General features: G+C 43.4%; 1 protein-coding gene across 9 annotated transcripts in view; it reads left to right on the forward strand.

The window, feature by feature from the left end:
* DPF3 (double PHD fingers 3) overlaps nt 1-13,310 on the forward strand; it is a 180,107-nt gene that overhangs the window by 59,017 nt on the left and 107,780 nt on the right. For all 9 annotated transcript variants that reach the window (XR_012623258.1, XR_012623259.1, XR_012623260.1 and 6 more), the window contains exon 2: nt 12,465-12,625. Coding sequence is in view for 5 of the 9 variants with exons in the window: in XM_074824286.1 (XP_074680387.1) it covers nt 12,465-12,625 (161 nt within the window). In the remaining 4 variants the exon portion in view is untranslated. The remainder of the gene's footprint in view (nt 1-12,464; nt 12,626-13,310) is intronic.

The following is a 13,310-nucleotide window of genomic DNA, read 5'->3' on the forward strand; positions in this document are numbered from 1 at the left end:
TCTTGCAAGATAAGTGAGAGCCCTCTGAAAGGTAATTATTGGAAAGCATAAATTCCTGAGATAACCTGTCCAAGAAGAAATACTGACAGGAGCAGAGGCCATGTGTTAAAGGCTAGCCATTACTCCAGGGCAATGGGCTAACCTCTCTCTCTCATTTTTTTCTGTAACCTCTCCTTGCTCACAGTTGACTCCCTCAGTTCTTTTCCTTCAGTTACTTGTCAGTCTTTTCCTGGTCCGGTTTATAGACCACTGTGATGGAGATTCTATACTAACTGGGGTGTAGACAAGTGGAGACTCAGTATGTAGCTAGTTCCGTGTCCAAATTCTTGTTTAGTCATTGTCTTTCCTTGTCACTGTCATTGTCACTGCAGTGTTCAGGTAGCTTTTACAGGATGTCTGGAAAAAAGAAAGGTTGCTCTTGTTTCTTTAACTGATTTTTGTATAGAAGAGCTTCAGCTAGCTTTCAGGGGTGACATGGAGTCAGCTTTGCCTCTGAATGAAGAAAATTGCTGGATTGCATTTGGGGAAGGAAGTCTTGAAGAGTGAGAAAACAAATTTCAGAAGAAAAGATGGAGGAAAACTTGGAAATAAGTGCCTTCTCTCTCGCTATGGCTTTGTTATGCAAACTCTCTGTGTCTCATCTGTAATGTAGAGATAATGATATCTCCCTAGCTCCTATTTCCACTGGTTGATTGATTAATGACTGTCTCATGATCCCTAGATTACACTTTTGTGACCTACAGCTTAAACTACTGCAGTGTATTACATCCCAGAGAGAAAATGGAAGTAACGTGTTAGCTCTGGCTAGTTCCAGCTGGGAAAACATGATAAACTGACCTGAACAGGCTTGCCCATGTGTACCTGCTTCTAAGACCTCATTCTAAAAGTGCACTGGAGCATGTGCTGTCTGTCCATCTGCCATCTCTGTTCAGCAGGACATTCAAGTATCTGCCTAACTTTGAACTGAAGGGGACCTGCGCACTTGATGAAGTGCTTTGCTGACATGGGACCTGATGCTTGCTCACAGGCAGGGTTTCATCATGAATCTTTGAAAACTTCAGTGAACACACAGGACCAAAGATGGATCTGAGATCTACCCTAGCATGATTGGGATATGCATCAAACAACCTGGAGTCTTTAAGAATAGTGAAACTTGCCAAAGGAGTAAGTTGTTTGAGCAGAAGAGAGGATTGTGCAGTGATAATTGCAGCAACACACTTCTGCAAGCTTTGCTAATTACTAAGTGAATTACAAGACTTTTCTGTTTGCTTTAACTGTTCCACAGTAATAACCACCTCAATCTGATACTTGAGTTAAGGTGGTGCTGATAGCAGGAGGCAAGCTGGAAGAAAAACACATGCAAGGAAAGTTGTTGGTGTATAGGGGAACAACCATCAGATATTTGAGTTTCTGAAAGCTAGTTGTGGCAAGTGCTTTCTCGTGACTTTATTAGAGAGTTCCTCTTATATGCTGTGTAAGTATCTACAGAAACAAGGGTACAGATGTTTGAAACCTCACTCCTCAGAATTAAAGCAATGTGTGTATTTGCAATGATGGTTTTCTCTGCTCCCATGGGATGTGCTCCAGGTGCAGAAGATCCTGTGCCTAGACCTTTGAGTTAGTTCAAGTGTGCTCTCAATACAGGGCATTCTTTATGCTGAGGGAATTGTGACATGATGTGTTGGAAGACACAGTGCATTTGTTTCGCCTTTTCTAACTTTTACTGTTCTTTTTTGAGAAGTAATAATGATACTTCAGCAGAGGAATGCCTGTAATCTGCCCTACTTCCATTTGTGGGTACAACTGCAGGAAGGAGGTGAGAAAAGGAATCTAATTCACAGTCCTCTTGGGAATTCCCTTATGTAGCATGAGTCAAGTATATCCCTGCTGTACGTCTGCTGAGGTCAGTACATTTATACAAGTAACAGAATGATTGTTCCTGTGTATTCAAGAGAAATAGTAACTCAAAGAAACATAACCTTAATTATCTAGGCTTAAGATTACTTTGTAGAGAACAGAAAACATGATTTCCCATTGTAAGTGTTTTGTGTGGTTAATAATTATTGACTGGGTAGAGTAGATTTTTGTGTTTTCTTACATGTGTATTCTATTTGTCATATGTATCATGACTGAGGAACTAAAAGTGCTACCCATTCAAGATTAGTAACTTTATCTTTAAAGTATTGGCTATAGCTGATTTTTTTTTCCCAAGGCTGACCTCAGAGGCAAAGTAGACTGTAATAATTATGTGGTTTTATTCTAGATCTATATAAATCTCTGCTTTGCTACTTGTGTGATCATTTTCACCTGAGCAAAATGGATTGTTTCCGGTAGCGGGATTTCCTTTGCAGCAGGAGATACAAGGTTCCTACAAAAGAAGCAAGTCAGCAGAAGAAATGTGAGCTCACTAACTCTTTCTAGTCATAGGACAGGAAGTACCTAAAATATTAATGTAATACAGTTCTGTGTGGTGGGGAAGCTTGCCTGCCATTTAGGAACATTTCTACTACTCTTCTACTTGCGTGTTTATTTCAATCACTTCTAAATTCTGCCATCTGGATTGAATGGCACTGTATATTAGTCTACTAAATAACTGCACAAGGTGCAGGGGAAATCCCAGCCTGGGAACTTCCAACAGGGCTAACAGAGGTCATTCAGACCAGGACCGTGCTGTAGAGCTTGGACAGTTGTGACTCTGACATGGCTAAAAGCATGCAAAACCCTCATGCTCTTTCCTGGCATCTCACTGCCTGTTGAGATCTGATGGAGATACATGGCTTCATGAAGGATGAGATACATAGAGACACATGAAAAGGAATGCTTTTGTCAGCTTAGCTGATGTCATTTGGGCTGATGATGTAACTGTGTTGGTAGGGGAAAACTCCTTCCATTTGTATATGCTGTGTCTCCCGAGAGGGCTGTGCTGACTGAGTGACCTAGCTGTCACCACTGATGGTGTGGACAGGCTTTTTCCCATTGCAAACAAACAAGTGTGCTACTTGAAGCTGATTTTACTGCTGATTGTACTGCTGGAGACTACCTCTGGTGACAGAAGGGGTTTTGTGAGCTCGCCCTCAGTTCCTTCAGGCAATGTCAGCTGGGTTTGCTCAAACAGATCAAATGGCCTTGCCTGAAGTAGATCAGGGAGCACTTGCACAAGTATTGCTACTGGCGGGAGGTGTGGGAGCAGTAAGCTGAAGGAGACAAACAGTGAAAAGCAGCAGGGTAGGAGGGGGTGATATTTTTAGCCAGCACAGCTAGAGCTAGGAGAGGATGTCTGTTTATGATCTGAGCATCTTTTAGTATAGGCAGTGCCTAAAGTAATGCACACAATTTATTTAGTGAGGTAAGTGTAGGGTGTTACCCATGTTCTGCAGGAGAACTGTTAAAGCTACAAAGGAAGTCGTGGCAGAGTCATTTGTAGAATTCTGGTTTGGTGGCTTCGCAGTGCCAGCTCAGGTGATAGATTATGTTTTTTACTAATCTACCTTTCTCCTGGATGTAGGATTGCAAGAGACAGGTCCACTGTGGGAAATCAGGACTGAGAGAGTTGAGTGGATAGACTTCATCTTTGGCTACATCTGGCCCCTAAGGCTATGATTGCACGAAGCCAAACAGACTTCTGTAACCCCAATCCCCAGCAACTTGAGATGCTTTTTAAAAAATATATATAAAAAAATCTCTTGGATGTTGTCATGTCCAATCTAATATTGTTGGTGAAGTTTTCATTAGTTCATTCCTTTAGTAATTGGAGAGAATTTTTGACCTTTTGGGGGAGGTTAGGACCAAGCTGAATTCTGACTGCTGTCTTCAGATACAGAAGAGGTCTAGGTTATTACCTTTCACACCTGTTGTTCATTTAATTGGATGATGCTGCATCTCTTTAAAACAGAAACCCTGGCCTGAGAAAGAATAGATGCTCTGAGATATCCCCAAGGAGTCTGCCTCTGAGATTAACCTAATTGGTCACTGTGCTGAGTCTAATAGAGATTGTATGCAATGCCTGTCTCTGGAAAAACTTTAGATAGCCTGGTGTATGGCATGGAAACTGCTGCTGTTACCTCTCCATGGAAATGGAAGAAAAGTAAGAGGAGAAGTGGGCGAATTACCACAAGCACCATACTATAATTGTTCACAGTCCAGTATATATGAATGAGGCCAAGAACTTAATCTTCTGAAATACCTCTTCTAAGCACACATCATCTTGTACCATACGCAGATACCTGTTGTATCTAGCCAACAACTCTGCATGTTAACTGTTGAGTAAGATGCATGTAGTGATCCCACTTTTTTGGCTTTGAGAGCTGGGAATGTTGCTGCAGGCCTTGTGCGAGGCCACGGGCAGCTGCAGGAAGAGGAACTCCTCCAGCTCTGGTCCTTCTTCCTGCACAAAGATGGCAGCAGCTCTTGACCCCGAAAGCCAGATTTGGCCTGCAGGCTGCGGTCAGCGAAATACCCTGATGTACCACACTCTTCTTCGCAGTATTAACTTGTGCTGCTGTTTCTTTTCTTTAAATGGAAATGCTAGCAGAGCTCTCATACTTCCACAATACTTGTGAGGATGGAGCTAATCAGATCAATTTTCCCCAAAGTGTAAGCTATGCCTACCTTTTGTCATTTTTCTTCAGAGACAGATTTTTTGCATGAGATGATACCTGTAGTTTCACGCTGGATTAAATTACAGTCTAAGACTGTTTCCAGAGTAGTGAATTTAGCTCACTCTATGAGGCCAGGTTCTCTGCTATGATTCAGCATCACACCGTGATTCAAGCAGTGAGAAGCCTGTTGATTCTGGCCACAAATAGCCAGTAGGGATTTCCAACCTACCAGGGGAAGTCTGCTGATAAATACCTGGCAAAAAGGGGATTCCTTTGCCCTTCTACACATAGGGGATGGGCTAATGCTGGGTGCTTGAATGAGGGTGCTGGAAAACCTCACACTGCTCTTTCACTGATCTAGGATTCAACCTAGACTCGTAGCTCAGGACATCTCCTTGACTGCTGTAATGTCTGGGCTGTGCCAGTGCTGACTCAGGAACTTGTCATCAGCTCTCTGATGGCTCCTAATCTCTTGCACCACATACAGTCTATGCATCTGGCACAGTACTTTTGAACAAGTGCTCGAAAGCTTGTCTATTTTGGCCCGGCTGTATGAGTTCTTCCAATGAAAGGCATTAACTCTCCTTGTAAGCCTTTCCTTTCATTTACCCTTCGATCATTGCTGCTCCAGCAATGCTGTCTCTGCTTGCAGCTGTATACTGATTTGTGGTCTGATTTGTGTACTCTGTCTACTACTGAAACAGTTCTGCTAACCTTTTTTTTTTCTGACTCCCATGCTGGGGGAAGTTATACAGACCTCTTTTTGTCCATCAGATGAAATTACTCAGTATGTATAGAAATGGAATAGATGTCTTGATGACTCTGGCTCTTCTGGAGTCTAGGATAGACATGTGTTTGTGGGTCTTTACAAAGCTGCCAAGCTTATGCTAAAAACTGAAAGCCCAGAAAATTTGAGTTTTCTGTAACTCATCTGGAAATCCTGTTTTGCCTTTGCTCATGTTCACACCCCTTACATCATTAGAAGATGTTGTGCAGGGACAGACGCAACTGACCGTTATGAGAAAACTGAATCTGCACATTCCTGCACTTTCCGACTTGCCCTTGGAGTTTGTGGTAGGATTTTGAGCAATCTGTTATGCTTCACCTAATGTCAGGAAAGCCATTCTGTATTTCTGTTGAGTCTTGGTATCCTACCTCTCTGCAGCTGCAAAGGGTGCATGATCGTAGTGGTTAGGAGCTGCCTATAGACTAGAAGTTCCAGAGAGTACAGCCAAAGGAGGGGCCCAGCCAGTCCTTTATTGTTTAATCCTTAATAGTGGTCTGATACTCTTGAATATGTTATGCTTTCTTTTGCTTGGATCTTTTGATGAATTTTGTGTTAGCATCTTGCAATGTAATGTGAGGATGAGCAGAGCAGAATGCTTTATCTCTTCCAGGAAGATGCTCTGGAGCTGGGGGTCTGCTGTCTGAAAGTGCTGCAGGAGTCTGGTGATACTGGGCTCTGTTAAGCACAGGTTTCCAGTTGCATCTGCTGTTCTGAGTGTAGAAAGGAGAAGCAGCTGTTCAAGCGGTTTGAACTTAGCCCACTGTGCCCTTTGTGAAAACCAGTGGTGTTTCAGAGTGTATGAGGAAAAGGCATGAGGAGAAGCTGGGGATTACTGATTTCTTTGGCTTGTGCTGTGATAGGGTAGGTACTACAGTACTGCAACTAGCTCTGTCTTCGTTGCTTATCTAGTCTAAGGCAGAGAGTCATAGTAGACCAGCCCAGATCTGAAAAACACACATGAGCATGGCCAGTCCACTGCTTGACAAGAGAATTATGCTGGCGAGAGAGAGAGGGAGGAAGGCCCTCTTCATGATTGTGTCTATTAGATTGCCCACATTAGTTTCTGTCTTTGAATCATGAACAACGTTAGCGCATAGTTTGTAACATTTCCCACTTCCAGTCAGCCTCGCTACTAGCTCTTCTGACTTCAGCGTCTGCCAGCCATGATACCCTTGCTTCAACACTGAGAGATTTGGGAGAGTGCTGTCTTCATGAAGGGGGAAAAGATACATAAAGCTGCATGTCATCAGTGTAATGGCTGGCATTTCTGCCATGGATATATGGGTATACTTCATCATATTCCCTCGAGGTTTTGCACAGATATTAAATAGAAGTGGTGGAAGAATTGAGCCCTGTGGCATCCTTCATGTCAAGGCTTCTGGAGAGGAGAGCAGCCGCCTGTTGGGGGTCTCCTGGGATCTACTGGAAAGGAACTACTGTAGCCAGCTCAGTGCAGGTCTCTCAGCACTTGCCAAGACATGCAGTTGGGCAAGCTGTACTCATGGTCTGCAGTGTCACAGGCAGCTGGTAGCTCAGGTAGCGTCTGCATGATTTCTTAGTCTCTGTCCATCTTTGTGAGAAGGCCTAAGACCCCACTGGTTCTTCACTTCCAGACTCTATGAATGTCTCCAAAAGGAGAATGTGAAGTATTTTCTGAAGCTGTGTTGCATCACTTGTTTCCCACCACTTCTCAGATCTTGCCCAGTTTGAAACTGGGTGGCAGTGCTGCTGAAGAACAATTTCTGATTTAAAATGTCTTTTTCAGTTATTCTCAGTGTTCCTCACAATATCAAATGATCTAAAATACAAGACTAGAGGCCATAAGTATAGTAAATGAAAACTCCATGGTCTTGAGCAGGGCAAGTCCCACATTTTTGATCATGACTGGGGACCATTGCAAACTTCATAAGGAAAAGTCTGTTGCTTTCTGTTGCATGATTAGTCATTTCTTTCTGTGCTATCAGCTTTTTACTTGCCTAGTCATGTAGTGAGCATGGTTTTAGAGGGAAATGACTAGAAAGGGGCCTGGCCTCAAGAACTGGAGACAATCTGGATTCATACTCAAGGGATCTCATGAAAATTTAAGAGCTGCGCTTAAAGAGGACTGATTCTTCGTTATGCAAGTTTTCCAGGGGTGATGTGGACCTGTAATCATGGTTGAGCTTGGCTGGTTATATGTCTTCAGTGAGTGCTCTCCTTCTCTGGATCCTAACCTGAAATGTGATAGGCACTGCAGGAGGGTTGTGCTTGATTCTGCCCATTTTGTAGCTTTGGTAAAATGTGTAGTGCACTCGAATATCTGGGACTTTGCAGGATGGGCTGGAAAGTAGTGGTGGAGAGCTGCTCCGCTGCTTTCAGGGCCCATCAAGATCTCTTGTCAGCAGAGAAATGAACATCCTGAAGCAGCTGGAGTGAAGCCAGGCTCTTCTTAGTCCTTGTTGCTAATTTATGGGTTTATAAGCCAGGCCAGTTCTTGTTGTTTTTTCTTCATTTAAGGCATGCCTAGACAGAGGAGTCATGGCACTAGGTACTGTACAGAGAAATAGTAAGTCGGAGTCTGCTCAGAAATCTTATGGTCTAGTTAGATCAGGCAGGCAAAAGTTGAGAGTAGGAAAGCATTGTTCTTCGCTGCCTTTGTTATTAGCTGACCTGATTCCATGATAGAAAACCTCAGTTTCTTAATGCTTAAAAGGACAGTGACCCCATGAAAGTCACAGGGTCTGATCCTCCATCCTGGTGCCAGTGACTACCTGCAAGGCTGTATAGAATTGCACCAGCCTCACGTGTCTGTCCCAGGACCCACGGGGTGGTGGTGCTTTCAGAGTGCTCACCTCCCCATTCACGCTGCGCTTCTGCTGCTCTGAGCCTGCTGCTTAGTTTCAGTCCTGCCCTTTTTCACCAAAGAAGAGCCCCGAACTCCTACTAGATATATACCTCTCTTATGCAGCCTTGCAGAGGATTATAATAGCATAGGTTGTTCTTTTCCAAGCCAGGGAGCTTTTATTAGTCAGCCAGAACTGGGTTATTTTAGTGTCCTCAGGCTGGAATGTATATGCAAAGCCTGCGTGTATGCCAGCAGTGTCACCGGCCTGCCTGTCCCAAGCATCTGGGATTTCACCTGTGGCCCTACACTGAGGGGCTGTGTGCTTTTTTTCAGTGTGCTGAGAACTTTATTCTGTATTTCCAGTGGTGCTGCTTCCAGTATGGTTTGCCTTCCTTGGCCAGCAGTGTTCATGTCTGCTCCTTGATTTTTTTTCCCCAGCATCTTTGAAATCTACACATATGCTGATGATTTTGTGTCATTAATATAAATCTAGACAAGACTGTATGACCTTTCACTCCTGTGTCCAACGGGAAGAATCGACCCTTGCAGTCAGTCACAGCACAGCACTGACTCATACATACTTTTCATAAAAATAATGCGGAAATTCCCCATAGTTTTTGCAGATATTTTTTCAGGAGATGAAGTGTAAGTCTTCCATAGCAACACAGCTTGGGAAAACTATGAAGCATGTAACATCAGATAATTAATCTTTCTGACATATGATACATTTTTTATTATTAATATTGTCCGTTTATTTTTTTCTCTTTGTGTATCTTGCTCCAATTCAGCCGATCTGTTTGAATTTCATTTGAGCTCATGTGCTCTCCAGTCTTATTCCCGCCCTTGTCTGTTCTCCAGCTCCATCGCAAACCTCCTGGGAGCGGGCTGGGATTTGTCCCACCTCCATGACTCCACAGTGATGAGCATACTTTCACTTTTGTGCCCCAAACCATACTTTATGGTTTTCCTGCATAAGGTAAAATGTGCTGTGTTTAGTTATGTGACTCCGAAAACAGAGAAAAAAAATATCTCTAAGTTTAAAGATCCTTAAAAAAAACTGACTGAAATTTGGAACAAGTCAGAGTCACTCCAGTGAAGACTAATAGTAAAACAAAACCACCCAACAATAATTGCGAAGAAGCTCTTTTCCACTGAGATATGATTGTTATAAGGAAATACTGTTTCTTTACTTTCCTATATTTGATTACTTGTCACTTTTTAAAATTCCATTTATAATTAAAGTCAGAGCAAGTCCTCAAGGTCCCAGTATCTGAATACCTTTCCAGTGAATACTTAGGGGCTGGGGTTTTTGATCATGTTCACTGTAGTGGAGCCAAGGCAAGCTTTCTTAAAGTATGGAAGTGACTAAATGCTGCTTCTAAATTATTTTTTTCTTTAAGGCAAAAGATGCATATTTAAAATCTGTAAAATAAATACAATGAAACAGCTAGACTACAAGATTGTGTCAAGAGTGAATCTGACCCATTAACTTGGTAGCTTCTCTGCCATTAGGATCTCAAACCCCCTTTTCTCCCTCTTAGAAAAAGCTGAAATTTAATCTTATACCCTACCTAACAGTGTCCTTTAAAGCCAAATATTTAACATTCTAAGATGTATAGTGATTTTCAATCTTAGAAGAAGGTGGAAAGTGAGGTCATCTCCAGCCAGATCCTGTATCTGTGTTGCTGAGATGTATTGTGTTTGTTAATACGGATGCTTTGTGGTGTGCATATTCTAATGAATGGAGTAATTTTTAGCATAAAGAAAATCTATGCAGTGGTGACAGTTTGTTGTCACACAGCTGTGCTCTTCCTTCCAGTAAACTCCTTGGAGTTAGTGAGCATCCCTGGCTTAACGTAGGGGGAATCTGAAATAGCTCTGTGGAAGCTCAAGTGTTTGTGGAAAGAGCTGTTAATCTTTGATCAACTGGAGTCTCCTTGTTACTGACTTTGATTACACAAGTGTACAACTTTAATTACAGCTTTTAATAAGCTTTCATTTCTTCCTAGTCACATTCTTTGTATAGTAGTGCAGCTTATCTTTTCTTTTCTCCTCGACTCCCCTTCCCTCCCCCCCTGCCTTTTTATGGAAAAAGAGGTTTGAGGTCATTGCGGGGGACTCAGTGTCCAGAGGGATCTCACTGTACATGCTTTGCCCACGGCTCTGCCCTCTGCTTGCTTGTACAGTTCAGAGAGCTCTGTCCTTCAGCTGCCCTGCAGAGATCCCCACACCAGCTGCTGCCCAGAAGCTGCTGGTCAGCGGAGGGGGACTGGGCTGTGAGGCACCACATTCACAGATGTTCACTGCTGCACGAAACCACTGAACAACCCTTAGAAAGTCTCCATAGCCAAAGGATGTACTGACTCCTGTGTGCAATTCCTGCTTGTGGGAGACTGCCCCCTTCTCTCCCTTGGGGACACTGAAATGAGGTGGCTGAAGTCAGAGTGGCGGAGGGCAGCAGGAAGCTGGTGGGCTCCAGCATCTAGCCACGGTGCTTGTTCCACATCCAAGGGCTCACTATGTTGGATACCCTCTGCTCATTAGAGAAATGACCTGATGGAAGCTTTGTGAGAAAACAGACTTGTAAATAATTGAGATATGACTGAAAACAAGCATAAGGAAATGCTTTTTTCACATGAATTGTATTTCAGCTGTGGAACTCATCACCCCACAACATTTTAGGTATGAAAAAGATAAATGAGTGAAGAGTTGGTTGGATAAATTCATGGAAGAAAGATTCGTCAAGGTCTCTTAAACATAATATTCCCACCACTGGGTAACCTAAGACTTGGGGAAGTGAAGTTCTGATTATCAGAAGTGAGAATGGGGAACCACAGGTGCCTCCCTCTGTATTTGCCCTGAGCGTCTGCTGTTGGCCCCTGTCAGCGAGAGGATATTGGGCCAGAACAGCCCAGGGGAAAAGAGTATGACTGACATGGAAGTCATAAGGTGCAACTGAGGAGTGACTTAAAAGATGTGAGTCAGAAAAAAGTCACAGATGGTAAAACAGAGCAATTTGCACTGATTTGACATTCAGAGGTGTGCAAAAGGAGTATACTTTTAAAATGCCAGTTGTGCCTACGAAAGAGGGTAGCAGGGAAAACTAATAGAACAGGAAAGGAAGCCTCTTTTATCTCTGTGCATGCATCCCTTCAGCTCCCTTGCTGTGCATGCTATACTCTTTTTGCACACTAATGAAGATCAGAGTCAGAGCAAGTTATGCTATATATCACTCTGCTCCTATTTTCTAATGAACTTACCCCTAATGGGTAGCTTTCCTAGCTATTCATGTCACGACTGAGTTTCACCTTGACAATAGATCAAGAATGAGGTTCAGCAGTGTGGCCCACCTACTTTGCAGTGCTCCAGTGTGACAGCTGCTTTGTGTCCTCAGGGTAACTTTACTTTGATGCTTTTCCCTGTTTAGAAGAAAATGGAGTGAGGATTTTGGTAATCTCCAGCAGGCAGAGTTTTTAAACGTTTCTCAAGGGAAGACGAAGATTCTACAGAATTTTTGAACAAATAGTTACTTATGAAATAAGTGACATTGTCTTTAGAACTGTTCCTCCCACTGGGCTCCAGAGGAAAGCAGCATTTGCCATGCTGGATCTTACCAGTCACTGTTGTAGCCTGCTGCTGTTGGTGCCTCAGGCTTGACTGGGGAAGCCTCTGGAAAGGTTATGACAAAATGTCTAGTCTGACCATTGCAGACATGGCCCTAGTTGTTAAAGGGGTGTGTTTTCATGCCTCAGAAGCACGCAATATGAGGACTATGTCCTTTGCTCTTATAGGCTCTCTGACACCAGAAATGCTGGACTGAGGTTCTTCTAAACTTGGCTGGCTTTCTGGTTGCTCAAAATATGCTGCAGGAGTTGCTGTAACATAGGATTGACATGACTGATTTGCTGAATTGGCTGGACAAACTATGGGGGAAAGAGAAACAATAGAATGAGTTCGCCGTGGTGTATATGTTGCCTGACCCAGGGTCATGGGCCAGTGTGGTTGCATCATTTGCTCATTCAGTAGCTAGGCACTACTGAAAAGATCTGTGTCCTGTTCCTGAGAGTCTGATCTTTTGGTGGCACTTTCTGCATGATCTGCTTCAGCAGCGTCTCGTGTCAGCAAGTTTTGCATGTGTTCAGGGAAAGTTTTTCTGCTTGTCCATTTTAAAACCAACCTTATGTCCCCTTTTTCCTAGTCTTGTTTGAGGGGGCAGTGCAATCTTTCTTACTCTCTGCTCTATCTCTTTTGGCAGACTCGGGGACCAGTTCTACAAAGAAGCAATTGAGCACTGTCGCAGCTACAACTCTCGGCTGTGTGCTGAGCGAAGCGTCCGCCTTCCCTTCCTGGATTCACAAACTGGGGTAGCTCAGAACAACTGCTACATCTGGATGGAGAAGAGGCACAGGGGACCAGGTTGGTAGCTGGTTGTGTCTGTGTATGCATGTGCATGTATGAAGGGCTGGTCACTGAGCCCTCATGGGGTTTAATTAATACGAGCTCAAACCTGCTACAGGCCACACAGAAGAGAAGCTGCCTAAACCTCTGTGCCTGCAGGGGATTTCCTTTGGTAACTGCAGAGAGCTCATACTAATTATTCTCTCTCTACCCAAAGAAGAGCCTGACATGGTAGTTTCTAAGGCCACATCATTGTAGCTCTTTTAATGCTATTGATCCCAGTCTGTAGCAGAATACACTAAGCAGGACTAGAATTATCTTCAGGGTTGAGAAGTGGAGGTGGGAGTTTCTCGGATGAATGCTGAAAATAAGGATTTATATTGGGAAGGGCATAAAGCTGAGGTAAAATGAAGGAGAGTCCAGTTATTGCCGTGAACGTTGTTCTGATGGTTAGAAATATACCTATAACTCCTGGTTCTGCTTTGGACAAGTTACTTGGATATCTGGAGCTGCAGTTTCCTCGGGTGCAGCAAGAAGCTGGTATATGTCCTTGCGTGGACCTTGCACAGTATATGGCTTCACTAAGGGTAAATTTTGCCTGACAAATTTGGTGGCCTTCTACGATGGGGTTACAGTGCTGGTGGGTAAGGGAAGAGCAACTGATGTCATCTACCTGGATTTATGCAAATCTTTTGACACTGTC

The sequence above is a fragment of the Strix aluco genome, chromosome 4 (assembly GCF_031877795.1).
Source record: "Strix aluco isolate bStrAlu1 chromosome 4, bStrAlu1.hap1, whole genome shotgun sequence".
Taxonomy (NCBI): Eukaryota; Metazoa; Chordata; class Aves; order Strigiformes; family Strigidae; genus Strix; species Strix aluco.